At 43.1% G+C, this 20,048-nt stretch overlaps 1 protein-coding gene across 3 annotated transcripts in view; it reads left to right on the top strand.

The window, feature by feature from the left end:
* The window catches only part of LOC138649680 (gamma-aminobutyric acid receptor subunit pi-like), a 272,373-nt gene that overhangs the window by 233,518 nt on the left and 18,807 nt on the right, over positions 1-20,048 (top strand). For all 3 annotated transcript variants that reach the window (XM_069740284.1, XM_069740292.1, XM_069740302.1), the window contains one exon: positions 6,966-7,103. In XM_069740284.1, the coding sequence (XP_069596385.1) occupies positions 6,966-7,103 (138 nt within the window). The remainder of the gene's footprint in view (positions 1-6,965; positions 7,104-20,048) is intronic.

Raw genomic sequence — 20,048 nt, 5'->3', positions numbered from 1 at the left:
TATGAAATGGCAAAAAAGCATGTTTTTTTTGCAACACTATCAAATCGCAAAGTATTCAAATTCGTGGGAAACTGCAAATTTGAGGAAAGTCAACACAAAGTTGATCATATATAAATTAATCCACTTATCTCTACTCATTCCTTTATCATATTTTAAAAAAGGGCTTTCCACCCTATTAAAAACTTTGCCGGCATGTTAAGATGAGGCAAAATTAACAACAGGAAGCACAATCCGCTGCTGCCAACACACTGGACCCAGCGTAGGCAGCTCCAGTGGTCTAAACTGGGACGAAAGCCATGGCAGCAGTGCATTATAGACGAGTGATCCCAAAAATTAAAGTTGAAATCCCACAGAAGAATTAAGTAAAAGTAAAAAAAAAAAAAAAAAAAAAGCTCTAAAAATAAATTGTAAAAATATTTTTTTTAAAAAACCCTCAAAATGAAAAACGGAAAAAGTCTTGGAAAAATATTACGCCAATTAATATGCATTAGTATGTAAAAAAAAAAAAAAAAAAGTACACATACCGTATATACTCGAGTATAAGCCGATATTTTCAGCCCAAATTTTTGGGCTGAAAGTGCCCCTCTCGGCTTATACTCGAGTCATGGACGGCGGCAGGGTCGGCGGACGAGGGGGAGAGAGTTCTGTCATATACTCACCTAGTCCCGGCGCTCCTGGCGCTGCCCCTGCAGTCCCACGGTCTTCAGGTGCCGCAGCTCTACCCCTGTTCAGCGGTCACGTGGGACCGCTCATTAAAGTTATAAATATGGACTCCACTTCCATAGGGGTGGAGCCGCATATTCATTCCTCTAATGAGCGGTAACGGTGACCGCTGACATAGGAAGAGGCTGCGGCACCCGGAGACCATCTGTCCGGGATAAGGAGCCAGGGACACCGGGAGCAGGTAAGTATGTCATATTTACCTGTCCGCGTTCCACACGCCGGGCTCCACTCCGTCTTCCCGTCCTCTGGCAGTGACTGTGCAGGTCAGAGGGCGCGATGACGTACTAGTGTGCGCGCCGCCCTCTGCCTGAACAGTCAGTGCGGAGAGACGGCGAGACGGAACGCTGAGGAGCAGCGAGCAGCAATTGAGGTGAGTATGTCATTTTTTTTTTATTGCAGCAGCAGCATTATATATTGCATAGCTTTCTATGGGGCCATAATGAACGTTGCAGAGCATTATATATGGCACAGCTTTCTATGGAGCAGCTATGGGGCCATAATGAACGGTGCACAGCATTATATATGGGGCACAGCTTTCTATGGAGCATCTATGGGGCCATAATGAATGGTGCAGAGCATTCTACATGGCACAGCTTTCTATGGAGCATCTATGGGGCCATAATGAACGGTGCAGAGCATTCTATATGGCACAGGCACAGCTTTCTATGGAGCATTTATGGGGCCATAATGAACGGTGCAGAGCATTCTACATGGCACAGCTTTCTATGGAGCATCTATGGGGCCATAATGAACGGTGCAGAGCATTCTATATGGGGCACAGCTTTATATGGAGTATCTTATGGGGCAATAATGAACGGTGCAGAGCATTCTATATGGCCCAGCTTTCTATGGAGCATCTATGGGGCCATAATGAACGGTGCAGAGCATTCTATATGGCACAGCTTTATATGGAGCATCTATGGGGCCATAATCAACGGTGCAGAGCATTATATATGGAACAGCTTTATATGGAGCATCTATGAGTGCATAATGAACGGTATAGAGCATTATATGTGGCACAGCTTTATATGGAGCATCTATGGGGCCATAATGAAATGTATGGAGCATTATATGTGGCACAGTTTTATACGGAGCATCTATGGGGCCATAATGAAATGTATGGAGCATTATATGTGGCACAGCTTTATATGGAGCATCTTATGGGGCAATAATGAACGGTATGGAGCATCTATTTTTATTTTTGAAATTCACCGGTAGCTGCTGCATTTCCTACCCTAGGCTTATACTCGAGTTAATAAGTTTTCCCAGTTTTTTGTGGCAAAATTATACTCGAGTATATACGGTAATTGGTATCACCGAATCTGGAAGTACCCGATTTATAAATCTTTTGTACTATTTTACATCAGTGAATACTGTAAAAAAAATGGCAAAACAATGTTTTTTTTATATCATACAACTGCACAAAAAGTAGATGTATATGACACTATCAAAAGTTTTATATTTATAAAAACAGTATCCCTGAAAATGTTATTTCATCCAGAAATTTCACAAGGTCTGGGTCACACTAGAGAGAAATACGGACGAGGGAGAGGCGCAAAAACAATGCATTGCACACGGACCAATGTTTCTCTATGGGGGCAGCTTCCATCAGCCGTATATTTCTCAGCCGTATTTTACAGGCTGAGAAAATCACAGCATGCTGCCATTATTAGCGCATTCCTCCAAAAATATGCCAATGAAAGTCTATGGGGCAAGGAAAATACGGATTACACACGGACTACAAGTCTGCCTTGCGAGAAATACGCACCGATGTTCTATAGAAAAGCCGGTAATTCAGTGAGGTGTACAGTAAAATCACACTGACAGGTTAGAATAGAATAGATAGAATAAATGTCTACACATAGAATAGGTATATATATATATATATATATGTCATTGACACACACACATATATATTTATATTTAATACAGAGTATAAATACAGAGTGGTAAAGCCAGTGACTGAGGGCAGATATTAATAGCCTGGAGAGGGTCCATGGTTATTGGCCCCCACCAGCTAAAAACATCTGCCCCCAGCCACCCCAGAAGAGGCACATCTGCAAGATGTGCCTATTCTGGCACTTAGCCACTCTCTTCCCATTCCCGTGTAGCGGTGGGATATAGAGTAATAAAGGGTTAATGTCACCTTGCTAATGTAACGTGACATTAAGCCTGGTTAATAATGGCGAGATGTCAATAAGACACCTATCCATTATTACGCCAATATTAGTAAAGGGTTAAAAATACACACACACTAAGAATAAAGTATTTTAACCCCTTAGTGACAGCCAATACGTCTTTTAACTGACCTGAGATTTAAGAGAATAGCCTCCCATACAGGTGACAATCCAGCAGCTGTCGGCTGTACACTACAGCTGACAAATTGCTGCATCAGCCACGATCAGTGTTTGCACCGTTCAAATCTGTTTAACCCCTTAGATGCTCCTTTCAATAGTGACTACATTATAATAAATGGTAAACAGACTGTGGGGGCTTCCTCCTAATCCCAATTGGTGCCCTCAGATCACGATTGTGTAGTCCTGATGTTTGCGATTGGCAATTCATGACCAAATTCTGGCTTAAGAGTCTGCCGACTGTTGTAATCTGTTCAGAAGTTAAAGGCATGTAGGTGGTAAAAATGCACATTTTCATTTCTGTCATGTCACTTTGCATTAATTCCTGAAAAGCAACTGAAGGGTTAAAAAACTACCTGACAGCAGTTTTCAATATGTCAGGGGGTGCTGTTTTTAAAATGGTATCACTTTTGGGGGGTTCCAAATATATGGGACCCCTAAAGTCACTTCAAACATGGCTAAGTCCTTAAAAAAATAAATTTTGTAAATTTCTTTGAAAAAATGAAAAATTGCTGCTACAATTTTAAACCTCCTAAAATGCTAACAAAATAAAAGAACATTTTACAAATGGTGCTGATGTAAAGCCAGCATGTGGGAAATGTTATTATTGTTTTGCTGTGGAATGACTATCTGGATTAAAGGGATAATCATTCAAAATTTGAAAATTGCTAATTTTTTTACTTTTTTCTCAAATTTCTGATATTTTTTATAAACACAAAACATATCGACCTAAATTTACCATTATCATAAAGTATAATGTGTCCCAAAAAAACAATCTCAAAATCAGTTATTTGTTGAAGCATTCCAGAGTTATTACCACATAAAGTGACACTGGTCAGATTTCAAAAATTTGGCTCCGTCACTAAGGGGTTAATGAAATAAACAAACACATGGGGTTTTATTATCTTTATTGTATGCTCAATCCAACTGAAGACCCTCGTTCTCCTATAAAAAAAAGGAAAATAAAAAGCAACAATATCCCATACCTGTCCACCGTACAGTTATGTCCCACGATGTAAATACATCTGAAGGGGTTAATGCAGCCGCTCCTGGCTATAAATGACTGGGGAATGAATGAAATTAAGGTAACGTAGCTTCGGTGACTTGTGGTGCCGTCACAGAATCTGCGCCCCTGGTTGCATACACTCATTTGAACTGTAGCGTGAGAAAATATTCAGAAAAATTCCCATGCTACAGTTCATGTAAGTTTATGCCACCAGGGGGCACCGCAAGTCTTCGAAGCTACGTTACCTTCATTTCATTAATTCAACAGTCATTTACAGCCGGGAGCGGCTGCATTAGCTTGCCAACTTGTTTTTATGATGCACTAATAAAGGACAAGATTTTTATTCTATCTTAATCTCCTCCATTTAATATTTGCATGAGCTGGATAAGTGAGTGATTTACAGCTAGGGGGCACTGTTTGTGCTCCCCAGAATGCGCACGGAGGCATAGTGAGGCCACGGGGGGTATTGCAGTCGCAGATGTAGCTGTAGTATAGGGAGGGGTGTGTCAGTGTTGATCTTGGAAGCAGACCGAGCAGGAGACTTGTGCAGAGCTCTTTCTGTGTGGAGCAACACAGGGCCAGGCAGGGTCTAAAGTCTGACACCCTCCCACATACACGGTTGGTGTAGTTTGTTCGTGGACTCGTGAACAGACGGTCTTCATTTTTTCCTGGTTGCGTACCGGGGGACTTGTTACTTTCTGTTTGTGAGTACGCTGAACAGTAAACAAGACTTTATTTTGAATCTTTTCCTGGGTCACTGCCGTCTCACTGCACAGCAAGGTCACCGCTGCACTACAAAATAGTGCAATAGCCTTTCTCAAGGCTCATTTTGAGCTGAAACATTGCCCAGTCATGTGGGTAAATTAAACCCTGCACGTTTTATATTGGAACAATGGAGTGCTGCCTCTTTTTTTTATTTTTTAATTCCATGAAGCCTGAATGATCAGTGGACAGATTGTTTGGGGGCCTTGCACATGAAGATAAGTTTACTGTGCAGTTCCTTCCTATATATATATATAGATATATATATCTATATATATATATATATATATATATATATATATCTATATATATATAGATATATATATCTATATATATATAGATATATATATCTATATATATATAGATATATATATCTATATATATATATATATATATATATATATATAATGTGTGTGTATGTATATATATCTATATACACACACGCGCGTGCGCACACACACAGTGGGGGGAAAAAAGTATTTAGTCAGCCACCAATTCTGCAAGTTCTCCCACTTAAAAAGATGAGAGAGCCCTATAAATGACATCATAGGTAGACCACAACTGTGAGTCAAAATAAGAACAAATCCAGAAAGTCACCTTGTCTGATTTGGCAGGAATTATTTTGCAAATTATGGTGGAAAATAAATATTTGGTCATTAACAAAAGTTCGTCTCAATATTTTGTTTTATATTTTTTGTTGGCAATGACAGAGGTCAAACGTTTTCTGGAAGTCTTCACAAGGTTGGCACACACTGTTGGTGGTATGTTCGCCCATTCCCCCATGCAGATGTCCTCTAGAGCAGTGATGTTTTGGGTCTGTTGCTGGGCAACACAGAACTTCAACTCCCTCCAAACGTTTTCTATGGGGTTGGGGTTGAGATCTGGAGATTGGCTGCGCCACTCCAGGACCTTCATATGCCTCTTACGAAGCCACTCCTTCGTTGTCCTGGCAATGTGCTTGGAATCATAATCATGCTGAAAGACCCATCCACGTTTCATCTTCAATGCCCTTGCTGATAGGAAGTTTGCACTCAAAATCTCACAATACATGACCCCATTAATTTTCAAGTACACGGATCAGTCGTTCTGGTCACTTTGAAGAGAAAAAGCCCCAAAGCATGATGTTGCCACCCCCATTACAGTAGGTATGGTGTTCTTTGGATGGAACTCAGCATTGTCTCTTCCAAACATGACGAGTTTTGTTTCTAGCAAACAGTTCTACTTTGGTTCTTCAGACCATATGACATTCTCCCAATACTCTTCTGGATAATCCAAATTCTCTCTAGCAAACTTCAGAAGGGCCCGGACATGTATTGGCTTAATCAGGGAGATACGTCTGGCACTACAGAATATGAGTCCCTGGCGTCGTAGTGTGTTACTGATTTTAGCCTTTGTTATGGTGGTCCCAGCTCTATGCAGGTCATTCACTAGGTCCCCCTGTGTGGTTATTGAATTTTCGCTCACCGTCCTTATGATCATTTTGAACGCACGGGCTGAGATCTTGCGTGGAGCCCCAGATCGAGGGAGATTATCAGTGGTCTTGTATGTCTTCCATTTTCTTATTATTGCTCCCACAGTTGATTTCATTACACCAAGCTGCTTGCTTATTGCAGATTCAGTCTTCCCAGCCTGGTGCAGGGCTACAATTTTGTTTCTGGTGTCTTTCGACAGCTCTTTGGTCTTCACCATAGTGGAGTTTGGAGTGTGACTGTTTGAGGTTGTGGACAGGTGTCCTTTATACTGATAAGTTCAAACAGGTGCTATTAGTACAGGTAATGAGTAGAGGACAGAGGAGCCTCTTAAAGAAGAAGTTACAGGTCTGTGAGAGCCAGAAATCTTGCATGTTTTTTGGTGACCAAATACTTATTTTCCACCATAAAATGCAAAATAATTTTTTCCAAACCAGACAAGATGATTTTCATCTTTTTAAGTGGGAAAACTTGCACAATTGGTGGCTGACTAAATACTTTTTTCCTCACTGTATATAAAATATGAATATGACAATGACATAAAAATGAAGTCCCAAAAGAAGGAAAAATGTGAAATGTGGGTAAATGGTCCAATCTTGAACTGGTAAATAAGTATTCTAAATTTCTTAATCTATTTATATTTTTCCCTAGGGGGATATAACGTTAAAGACCTTGTATATAAATGGATGAGAGGAAATAACTCAATTTATGGAATGAACAAGTTGCAACTTGCACAATATACTGTTGAAAAATATTATACTGAAGTCTCGGTTGGAAACGATGAAACTGGTAAAACTTCTTACTTAGAAAATTTAAAAAAATTGTATAAAGAATGTTATCTATCACTTATTTTAGTGAATTGCATTAGTTGGGGACAGTTCATTAAGACTGGCATTACACAGCAGTCTTAATGAAGAGCTCACTTGAGTGCAAAGCCCCAAATTTATTAAGATGCAGCACAATTTGGCGCCTTTGAAATGTGGTGCTGTAGAAGGATGTCACTCGAAGCAAGGATCACCAAGCTACAACTTGCCTACTTTGCACACATCATACAAAGAGAGCAATCACTGGACAAGTGCATAATAGTCAGAAAAATAAAAGCTACAAGGTGAAAAGGATGACCAGCAACCCAATGGCTTGATACAATCAATCATCCACAGAGCGTTAATCCATCAAGTATCCATGACTCGAGAAAGAGCTGAACGCCGTTAAATAATAATAATAATAATGCTGCTGTCAAGCACTAGCTGTGTCAGCCCTAAAAAAAGCATTTTAGAATGCCATACACTTTTGTCAATGAGATCCCACCAGTGTCAGGGCCTGAAAGGCCTGATAGGCTAGCTGTAAATCAAACATTAACAACACAGTGTTAGGCTGAAGACACAAAAGAGAATAGTAAAACCAAAAACACTCAGTTTGAAAAAATGTTGCAGTAATCCGCAAGTGCTAGTAAAAGATGTAAAAAACAGGGTATTTGGTTGATACGTTTTTTGCAAAAAATGTATACTAAGCTGCTCTACCAATCTTCACGGTAAGGGTATACCGTGAAGATTGGTAGAGCAGCTTAGTATACATTTTTTGCAAAAAACGTATCAACCAAATACCCTGTTTTTTACATCTTTTACTAGCACTTGCGGATTACTGCAACATTTTTTCAAACTGAGTGTTTTTGGTTTTACTATTCTCTTTTGTGTCTTCAGGTTTCTTGGTGGTGTGTGAACATGATCATACAGACTTGTTCACTGTGCAAGTAGCCCATGTGTTCCTGTTTCCATAATTGTTCTCTTGTGTCTACAAGACTGGGGAGTTCCACCACTCCTCTTGGGCTATCTGCACAAAAGCTGTTCTACCCTGTATGCACACATGGATTTTTCCTCTCTGAACCCTGTTCACACAGGTTATATACAGATGATCAGGTTTTTAAATACATCAGATAGGGATTGCATACATTAGTTAGGACTGCTCTGATAAGGGTATACCGTGAAGATTGGTAGAGCAGCTTAGTATACATTTTTTGCAAAAAACGTATCAACCAAATACCCTGTTTTTTACATCTTTTACTAGCACTTGCGGATTACTGCAACATTTTTTCAAACTGAGTGTTTTTGGTTTTACTATTCTCTTTTGTGTCTTCAGGTTTCTTGGTGGTGTGTGAACATGATCATACAGACTTGTTCACTGTGCAAGTAGCCCATGTGTTCCTGTTTCCATAATTGTTCTCTTGTGTCTACAAGACTGGGGAGTTCCACCACTCCTCTTGGGCTATCTGCACAAAAGCTGTTCTACCCTGTATGCACACATGGATTTTTCCTCTCTGAACCCTGTTCACACAGGTTATATACAGATGATCAGGTTTTTAAATACATCAGATAGGGATTGCATACATTAGTTAGGACTGCTCTGATAAGGGTATACCGTGAAGATTGGTAGAGCAGCTTAGTATACATTTTTTGCAAAAAACGTATCAACCAAATACCCTGTTTTTTACATCTTTTACTAGCACTTGCGGATTACTGCAACATTTTTTCAAACTGAGTGTTTTTGGTTTTACTATTCTCTTTTGTGTCTTCAGGTTTCTTGGTGGTGTGTGAACATGATCATACAGACTTGTTCACTGTGCAAGTAGCCCATGTGTTCCTGTTTCCATAATTGTTCTCTTGTGTCTACAAGACTGGGGAGTTCCACCACTCCTCTTGGGCTATCTGCACAAAAGCTGTTCTACCCTGTATGCACACATGGATTTTTCCTCTCTGAACCCTGTTCACACAGGTTATATACAGATGATCAGGTTTTTAAATACATCAGATAGGGATTGCATACATTAGTTAGGACTGCTCTGATAAGGGTATACCGTGAAGATTGGTAGAGCAGCTTAGTATACATTTTTTGCAAAAAACGTATCAACCAAATACCCTGTTTTTTACATCTTTTACTAGCACTTGCGGATTACTGCAACATTTTTTCAAACTGGGTGTTTTTGGTTTTACTATTCTCTTTTGTGTCTTCAGGTTTCTTGGTGGTGTGTGAACATGATCATACAGACTTGTTCACTGTGCAAGTAGCCCATGTGTTCCTGTTTCCACAGTGTTAGGCTGGATGTTTCAAGGTTTGGTTTGTCGAACGCACCCGAGCCCCATTGAATTCATTGGGAGGCAAAGCTAAACATATACACAACACCTTAAAGGGGGAGAAAAAGCTTCTCAAACAGCTCAAATTAGGGGCAGACACCAGGAAAAGTGGTATCAATTGACCCAGATTACAATAAGTATGATTGCGCAGCATGGATGCATGGGACAGGGCTTGGACCAGCATTTATAGCTTAAACATTGATCAGTAACAGGTTGATGAGAGACTGGTGTAGGCCTGGTGCTCTGAGAACCCTGCCAAATTCAGGCACCACACATGAAGGAGACCCAACTTGGAGTCAAAACATTTACAAAAAAATTAGGGGAAGACACCAGGAAAAGTGGCATAAATTGATCCATAGTAGAAATTTGATAATTGCACAGTAACAGTCAGCCATGCATGATGCATAATGTATTTAGAGTTTTGAATTGAAATTTCAGTTAATACGAGGTGTGTGTGTGTGTGTGTGTGTGTGTGTGGAGGGGGGAGGGGTAACTGGTGTAATTCTGACTTAATGGGAGCCCTTATACCTCATGCAACACCTCAAACTGCTTTTTTTGCACAGCCACACTCAGGTGGCCTATATATCAGCTTGTTAAAACACTAATGTAAGAAAAATAAGCCGGATTACTTACCGGTAATGCCCTTTTAATGAGCCACGACAGCACCCACAATGAGAGGGACCCACCCATAGGAACAGGAAACCTACAGAGATAATAGGGCGGTCCCCCTTTCCTCCTCAGTTGTTTTTCAGAGTACAAGAGGAACCGCCGTTGTTAAATTAGTATATATGTCCGTAATTTGTTTGTACATTTTATCTCATCTATATTCACCCATGAGAATATTTGTATAAATAACTATACATAACTAACTAGGGTGGGAAGTGACAGTGCTGTCGTGGCTCATTAAAAGGGCATTACCGGTAAGTAATCCGGCTTTTTACCCTTCGCCACGACAGCACCCACAGTGAGAGATTTACAGAGAACCTGCACCTGGGTGGGATCACCGAGCTCAGGACAGCTCTCCCGAATGCCAAGTCAGATGCAGAAGATAGATCAAGCCTATAATGTTTATAAAAAGTCAAAGGTGACGACCAGGTTGCGGCCTTACATATGAGCTCGATGGAGATGTCTTTGTTCTCTGCCCAAGAGGATGATACGGCCCGAGCTGAATGTGCTTTTACTCCTTCTGGAGGATCTTTGCCTTTTGATAAGTATGCAAGATGGATGGCCTCTCTGATCCAGCGGGACAAAGTAACTTTTGTGACCCCATGGCCTTTTCGGTGACCCTGAAAAGATACAAACAGAGCCCTACTCTGTCTGCAGGACTGGGTTCTCTCTATGTAATTTAAGACTGCTCTTTTCACATCCAACATCTGTAGCTTCTCTTCCTCTAGATTTGATGGATTATCATAAATGGAAGGCAGAAAAATCTCCTGAGATCTATGGTAGTTTGTTGCTACTTTGGGGAGATATGATAGATCTGGTTTGAGAACTACCCTGTCCTGGTATGTCATTAAGAATGGTGGGTCTATGGAGAGAGCCTGGATGTCTCCCACTCTTCTGGCCGAAGTTAAAGATATCAACAAGGCTACTTTATATGTGATATTTTTTAGAGAAATAGAATGTAAGGGCTCAAAAGGAGGTTCAGTCAAAGCACCAAGGACTAGATTCAAGTCCCAGAGCGGCAAACATGGAATATGTACTGGTGTACATCTTTCACATGCTCTAATAAATCTTGCTATCCACCTGTCACCAGCTATGTTAGCACTATAAAGGGCTCCTAAGGCAGACACCTGAACTCTTAAGGTATTGGCTGATAAGCCCAGCGCATGGCCTTTTTGTAGAAATTCTAGGATGGCTTTAATAGGAACCTTATTAGAGAAGGGTTTTGTGTAGAAATTGAGGAATTTTCTCAATACTCTGCTATATATTAAAGTTGTAGACTTTTTCCTACTTAGCAGTAACGTGTTAATTAGCTCTTGAGAAAACCCTCTTAACATTAGTATTTGCCTCAAGTTCCACGCCGCTAGGTGAAGACCTTTTACTTGTGGATGGTAGAATGGACCCTGAGACAGTAGGTCTGGGATCACTGGCAGAATCCAGGGATCACAAACTGACATCGCTCGAAGACAGGAGAACCAAGGCCTTTTTGGCCAAAATGGTGCTATTAATATCACTCTTGCTTTCTCTTCCCTTATCTTTTTGATGACCAACAGGATTACTATCATTGGTGGGAAAGCATAGGCCAGATCGTAGTCCCAAGGATACTGGAGCGAGTCTATTATGTCTGGACGATCTGCTACATTTAAAGAGGCGAATGTCTGTACCGGCTTGTTGTTTCTGGTTGCAAACAAATCTATTTGTGGCAGACCCCATATGTCCACTATGCTCCTGAATATTTGAGGATTGAGAGTCCATTCTCCCTGGCGAAGAGTGTGGCGACTTAGGAAGTCGGCCTTTAAGTTTTCTACTCCTCTGATATGGAGAGCTGTGAGTGATAGAAAATTGAATTCTGCTAAGTTGAAGATGTTTGCTGCTGAAGACATCAGACTTCCCTATCGCATTCCGCTTTGACGATTTAAATATGCAATGACTGTTGTGTTGTCTGACAGGATTCTGATATGAGATCCTCGGAGCTGGGGAAGGAAAAAAATTCAAGGCATAATACACCGCATTTAGTTCTTTCCAGTTGGAGGACTGCTGAATCTCTAAAGAATTCCAGCGATCTTGAGCTATATTTTGATCCAGATGGGCCCCCCACCCTTCTGGGCCTGCATCAGAAGTGACTAATTAAGATTTAGGGTTAACGCCTTTTGGAAGAGGATGGAAGAAACCCCTTTCCTTGTTTGTCCCATTCTTTTCTTACAAGGTCTTTGATGGCGGAAATGACTGGGAAAGCTTGCCGTTTTTTGTGACCCAGGCCTGCGAACATGATATCCTGGGCTGATCTGACCCCTTTAGTGTCTGGACAACCCATAGTGTTTCTCACTGATTTTATAAGATTGTCTATACTGTTAAGTGGAAAGCATGCTCCGCCCTCATCCTCAGAAGAACTGGATGATGATCCCGAGGTATTAGAGGACTGGATTAACCCTTCCTCAGACTCTGAACTAGAAACGAGGGAAAAGCTTTTACTTTCTTGCTTTTTTAGGCTTTTTGATCCCAGAGATTGGATCTCCTGCCTAATTATAGTCCTGATTTTAGTGGTTGTACCCGCAGCCTCGTCCTGTAAGGTTTGATTTATGCAACTTGAACACAACCTTTTTGAATATGACTCGGGTAGAGGCTGTACACACAGGGTGCAACTCCTTATGCTTCGATTTACTGGTTTTCTTAGCCTATGGGGAGAGGATAGAGAAGGAAGGGATCAGCTTATAGGTAGAGGATTATATACACTCACCGAGTGAAGCATTCATTATACCTGTCTTGGAGGAGGAGACGCTGTGCGGAGTCTAAGTAGATCCGTATCTCTACTTCTTCTTGTATGAGTGTCAGACCCATTAGCAGAGCGACCACTCTCTCTCACAGGTTTTGCTGTGGACTTTGAGGCTTTAGCGCTGCTGTCCTTGCCAGCGCTATCCTGCTCCACCACTGGTGGATACTCTTCCTGCATCGGGGACGATATTCTGAGCATGCTTGCTCTGTGTCCCGGCTCCATATTTGAAAGTGTGGCGTTTGCCCACGTGCCAGACCGCGAACCGGAAGTGTTTCCACTACTTCCTGTTCAATGAGACAGAGCGCACTTACCTGGGAGATGCCGCCGCCCCCTCCTAGAAGTGATCCGCTCCTGCGTCCTCCTCTCCATAGGCCAGGCTTGCTGCCTGGAACCTGCCAGGAATGTGATCAGAAGAGGGGGGAGGCTGCATGCAGTGGCTCCCCCGCCGCTGCTACCGGCGCCACAGCCCCTGCTGTCTACGCAGAGACTACACAGGTGGGTGCACAGGCCAGGGTTCATGAAGGTGCTCCAACCACCTCCGTTCATGCAGGTATTCCAGGGATTTCCAATAGGAACAGAACACCAACTGAGGAGGAAAGGGGGACCGCCCTTTTATCTCTGTAGGTTTCCTGTTCCTATGGGCGGGTCCCTCTCATTGTGGGTGCTGTTGTGGCGAAGGGTAAAATAAGGATAGTAACAGGTAGACAACTGATCAATTGACCCACAGTAGAACATTTTAAAAAGGCACAAAAGCAGTCAGTCATGGGCCATTCATGAGGTGTCAGGGTCTGGGCCCAATATTTAGAGATTTGAATGGAAGTTTCAAATAAGATGAGGTGAGTAAGTGAGCGGTATAAGCCTTCCTTGCTGGGAGCCCCGATACCTCAAACAATAGATGTAAGGATAGCAACACAGGTAGTTGACTGAAAGTAAGTGCAGGCCTGCTGGTCAGGGAGACCTACTGCTACAGGCAACACACAATGGAGACCCTCCATATTTAAAAAAAATTATTGTCACACACCACTAAAGTGGCATCAAGTTTCACAGAGTAGAAACAGTATAATGCGCCTCTTACATCCCTTCCACAGCAGGCAACCCAACAGATGGAGTATCCACATTTCAAAAAATTATTTGTAACATCAGCAGCAGTAGCAAAACCAGGCACAGAGGCCACGGCAAAGGTATCACAGACTGCAATAACATGAGATCAATGCATGACACTGCAAACAACTTCATCGCTTAGTCTGCAAAGTCTATGACTGGGGTGCAAAAGTCACTGGAGATCCATGACTTGTTCATTTTGATGAAAGTTAGGCGGTCTACCCTTTCAGGGGCCCGCCGCCTGCGCTTATCAGTCAGGACACCACCAGCAGTGCTGAAGACACGTTCTCATTCTTCTATTTTTGAAGACCAAACCGCAAAAGGGTCTAAATTCCCACTGATAGCATTAATAATAATAATAATAATAATAATAATTTTATTTATATAGCGCCAACATATTCCGCAGCGCTTTACAAATTATACAGGGGATTTGTACAGACAATAGACATTACAGCGTAATAAAAACACAGTTCAAAATAGATACCAAGAGGAGTGAGGGCCCTACTCGCAAGCTTACAATCTACAGGAAAAAGGGAGACACGAGAGGTGGAAATTGACATTGTGCTCAAGACACTGCTGCACCATCCCCTCCAGTCATTCACAAAGTTTCAGACTTTAGGTCTGTTCCGCTAGTGCATGGGCTGGTCTAAAAAATGTGTGAAATAACTCACAGGAATTGCTTATGCCACTTACACTGCTGCAGCTGCTAATATTTTTGCGGTAACTTCTTGACGTTTCCAGGGATGGAAATCTAGAACTGCGATGCACACGGTGTGCCTCACTGCTGTCTTTAGGAAAACCACTTGTAAGATTGTCTACAAGCGTGCTTAGATACTCCAGCATGCGCATGTCCCTTTCCAGGGGGTGGGGAAGCATCTGGTAAAATTTACTCTTGTACCATGGATCTAACAGAGTGGTAACCCAGTAGTCAGCACTAGTTCTAATCCCAAGAATACAGGTATAATGTTGAAGATAGAAGATAGGGCAGCGATGCGCAGTATGGAGGTGGGGGATTATCTCTGAACTATTGGAAATCGTCTAATTAAGGGAGAGGTTGGGGGCACAGGTGGAGGCCCTATAGGACAGGGGTGTCAAACTGCATTCCTCAAGGGCTGCAAACAGGTCATGTTTTCAGGATTTCCTTGTACTGCACAGGTGATAATTTAATCACCTACACAAATAATGAGTTGGTGATTAAATTATCACCTGTGCAGTACAAGGAAATCCTGAAAACATGACCTGTTTGCAGCCCTCGAGGAATGCAGTTTGACACCCCTGCTATAGGAGGTGGAGGAGCCAGAAGCAATGGAGGTACTGTTAGATACAGAGGTTTGTCCCGCAAGCCTTGGGGATTTCAAGTCTTGTGGAGTAGCCCCTTGAATGCCTGCCACCACAGCTACCAGAATCACCCAGTGCCTAGTCAGCAAGATTTAACACCCCTGCCCATGTTTGCTTGTCCAGGTGTCAATGGTGAAATGCACCTAGCAGACAGATTTTTGTTCAGGGAATGGGTGATGTTGTATGGCGAGTGGGCAGCTGGTACTGGGATGGCCATCACATTCTGAAACCATCTGTATTCACCAGGTGGAATAGCAGCATTTCCATGGCCAACAGATTTGAAATGGTGGAGTTCAAGCTCTTAGCTTTGGCATGTGTAAAAGGAAAAATTATTTTACGTGGCCACAACTGCGTGACTGAGGCCTGGCTGCTGTGTTGAGAGAGGGTGGAGTAGGATTAACAGGACAAACTGCTGGACTGAGAGGTACAGGTGATGTTATGGTGGATTGAGAAAGATATGTTGTGCTCCATGAAGGAAAAACAGCAGGCATGTCCACTTTTGTAACAGCTGACAGCTCTCACTCATCCCGACTGTAGGGGTTAATAAATGAAGGTTCTGTATGAGAACATTTGGCACTGTGACAGAAGGAAGAAGCAGCAAATGTGGTTGATGGGATGGATGGCTGGTGGTTGGCGAGGTCCGCTTGTCTGCACTTCAGCGCAGACTAAGGCATGTTAATCGCGCATGTACCATTTCATGCATGTAGTGGTCAAATTATAGCAATTTTTCCTTCTACAGAGTTGTTTTTTTGCAAAGTTGGCAGATAATGCGAGTTGGGTAATCCTTTGTGGTCTCAAAAAAGTCCCAGTATAGGCAACAATTGCCACCCCTGAAAACGGCAGACTTGCGACCAGTGCTGGCCACAGCCACAGTTGTAGCTGAGGATGTAGTGCTTGTCCTGGTTGCATCACTCCGTATCTGTGCATCAAACCACAACCCAACATCTTCCTCCTCCTCCAATTCCTCTGCTGAGCTACTCAGCTGCCTGCCTCTGGGTTTACATGAAGCGAGATATACAACCTCATCATCATTTTCTCTGTTCTCCCACTCCTCGCCCTGTGAGTCACCCTCTTCATCTTCCTGCCCTGGCAGCACAGTAGTCTGCAAATGTAAGGGGGTTACCTTCTCTGCTCCATGCCTGGAACCATTTAGCTGTGCAGCAGGTTTCCCTGGGGGCAGACTTAGAAGCCGGGACAGGAAGGAAGCCCAGCTGAGAGAGAAAAGAGGCACGCTTTCCAGGGCTAGAGCAGCATGCACAGCAGAGAGAGTAGAGTGTGCAGCAGAGAGAGCAGCATGTGCAGCAGAGAGAGCAACAAATACAGCAGACAGAACAGCACGCAGCTGCACTTCGGGGAGGAGAGAGCTTCCGGTTGGGACTGAGACAGGAAGATTGTCCAGAAAGACTGCATCTTGTGAGTACGTGAAAGCGGACTCTGCTGTGACTGGAGAGGTGCGCCCTGATGCTCGAGCAAAGACATTGACCCGTGCAAAGACAGTGACCCGTGCAGAGACAGTGGCCCCTAGCACACACGGCATTAGTGCAGAGCCCCTGATTACTGTTGAGAGACCCAATAATAGACTGAGCATCGCTCTCCCGAGATAGGCTGCACTGTTGAGGCAGAAGACTCAGCACAGGGGACCCCGTTTGCCTAGCATCCCCTCTACTCACCACAGTAACCCCTCAAACCTCAGGTTGCGGGTTCCCAGAGACTACACAGCTCACAGATAACAGAGGGACGACAAATGCCGCTAATTCCCGGCACCTACATCATTGGAGAAGACGACCCTACAAGCAAGTCCTCAGACTGATAAGTGTTTTTCCCAAGAACTTCCGTTTACTTCTGTTATACTGCTTCCCATATATTTTGCACCGTTATTTCTGCAGTTTATATTCTACTGTTTTCTCCCTGCGAGAATACCGCCCCTGTTAATAAACCGCCCTCAACAGTTGGTCTGTCTGTTCCGTGGTGACATAGTCTACCCTGCACTCTATTACACATGCGCCTATGGTGTCTGAGTCTCATCAGTATCACCTATCACGGGGTTAGTGCAACAGAGAGGACCTAGACAACTGCAGCAGCTGATTACTCCTACACTTACTTTCAAGCACTTCACCTTTTTAAATGGTGTAAATTTATTTTGGCAGTACAAGGGTTAATTGGCCATGTTGAGAGTTCTGGGAGTTAGAGCTTCCAGCTGAGCACTGTCAGTCAGTCCTATCCCCTATATAATCTGGCTCCTGACTTAAATACATGTCAGAGCTCACTTTTGCTACATGGCTGGGAGGATAGCAGTTGGTGGTTATATGAGAAGGCGTTTGGTGGGTTTATCTGTGACTGTTGCTCAGTTTAGTAAGTGTGATTATTTATTATTATTTATTTATATAGCACCATTAATTCCATGGTGCTGTACATGAGAAAGAGGTTACATACAGAGTTATAGATATCGTTGTGTGATAAATCCCTTTCCTTCTCCTACTTTGGTTGTACCGCATTCTCCACTCTCCGATGCATTCCTCTGTTATATGTTAATATTTGTATGCCTGTTATTTTCTGTTTCCCCTGTTCGTGTTACCTTGTTTGTCTGATTGGTGTACAACGGTGCATACTTATTTCTCTCTTCCTGGGTGGGGGAAGGAAGGGTACAGACGGAGGGTGGATTCAGGAGATAAGGCAAGGTATGTGGCCTCGGCATCTTCACCTTCAGAATTGACCCAGGGAAAAGAGCAAGCTATAGTGCCCCCTAGCATTAGGGACAGGAAAGGAACCTCTGGTCCCAAGTCACAGGACAACAGATTTATGACATTAGCTCTGACAGAAACCGTTTTTTGATCCATTATGGATCCTATTACTGCTCTGACAGAGCAACTACAGCATCTCAGCCTGGATGTGGCAGATTTACGTACTGATGTTTTGAAGCAACCAAGCAACCCTTAGTGGAGCTCAATATGAGGGCGTGACAAGTTCTTTATTTTCAGTTAAATAAAAAAGGCAGCACACTGCGGCGCTAAAACATGCAAACATGAAAATTGACCTGCATTACTGCACTAGAAATATGAAAAAATGAGAGCGTTTAGCGCATAAATTGGCCAATTCATGTGTACCTGGTAGCCACATTAGGGCATCGCTCGTATACCAGGTCCTACACTTTCCTTGCTGAGAATAAACATCTTTATCTGAATGGGTAACTGTGAAACCTCTTCTGAGACTAAATTTCTCTCTCTGTGGAGGGGTAATGGACCTGCTGCGATTAAAACACCTGTGGCTAAGAGGCGGAGTGCTCAGTTAGAAGGCTAGCGAATACAAATAAAAAAAAACTGACCTTCACATCCAAACATAGACTAAATGTGAACAGGCGCTGAACCTAGAGTCACCAACTCATATACAGTAAAATAAATAAGGCAGCACACTGCGGCGCTAAAACAGGCAAACATGAAAATTGAACAGCATTTCTCATGTTTTTTTCATGTTTCGTGTTTGCATGTTTTAGCGCCGCAGTGTGCTGCCTTATTTATTTGACTGTATATGAGTTGATGACTCTAGGTTCAGCACCTGTTTACACAGTCTATGTTTGGATGTGACGGTCAGTTTTTCTTTTTTAAATCTTTATTTTCAGTGAGACCTGTAAACTGTACTTTAGGTTACGTCCTGGTTTCTCAGGAACCGAGAAGAAATGTGTGGGTATAATAATCTTGCTCTTTCAGGGGAATCTGCAAGCATAAGCATTTTCTCTCCCGTCTGACTCAAAGTTGCTTCAGACGGTGGAGGATTTTTTTCTGGCACTAGGTCTTACATACGACGACCCAGACCACGTCTCCTTGGCTGAGTCCACACTGCGTCAGCTTGAGCAGGGAGACCGGCTGACAGAAAAGTATTGCAGAGTTCCGAAGGTGGTCCACTGACGTGGAATGACCCTGCACTCCGTAGTTAGTTCTGTGAGGGACTATCAGTAAGGGTGAATGACGCCTTAGCCCCGTATGAGACTCCAGTCTCCCTTGAGGTGGCCATGTCTCTGGCTATCTGCGTTGATCGCCGACTTCGCTAGAGACTTAGAGAGACACCCCAATGTGCGGGAGGTCCAGGACTAAGGGAGATCAGATCTGGGGAGCGGTGGCTCACAGGAGGCAGGACCTGGTGGCTGTGACTAAAGCCTGTGCCCAGTGCTAAAGATAACTGAATATTTACTGCACTGGCAATGAATATCCATTTCTCTTATAGCGCACACAGTTACAGCAGCAGCTGCTGGGCTAGCAGGGTGCCCGCTCATTAAGGTAATAAATATTCACCTCTCTCCACTCCCATAGGCGTGGAGTGAGGGGAATATTCATTACCTTAATGAGCAGAGACACGTGATCGCTTGGCCGCAGGAGCTGCTGACATCGGAACGAGATGCAGCGAGGGCTCGCAGGGAAGGTAAGTAGGATTTTTTAATGCTTTTCTCATGGGGGCCATACATACAAAGATAGAGATGAGGAACCATGCAGACAAGGATGGGAATAAGGGGCAAAGAGGACCAGAGTGGACGTATAACTGCAAAAAGAAATGACAACTACAGGAGCTGTGCCAGGCCATTGGCACTCGAACGGATTTTATCCAGGAACCTTGGGATGTGGAGGACGCGATGTGTGGACGCAAGAGATAGGACTCGGTTCTCGTCAATTATTTGTCAAGTTTATTCGCAAAGGAAGACACGGAATATGCATCGAAAAAACTGAATCATACAAAGTTTTG

The sequence above is a fragment of the Ranitomeya imitator genome, chromosome 1 (genome assembly GCF_032444005.1).
Source record: "Ranitomeya imitator isolate aRanImi1 chromosome 1, aRanImi1.pri, whole genome shotgun sequence".
In the NCBI taxonomy this organism is placed as follows: domain Eukaryota; kingdom Metazoa; phylum Chordata; class Amphibia; order Anura; family Dendrobatidae; genus Ranitomeya; species Ranitomeya imitator.
The sequence above is the reverse complement of the archived record's forward strand: the minus strand, read 5'-3'. Positions and strand labels throughout refer to the sequence as shown.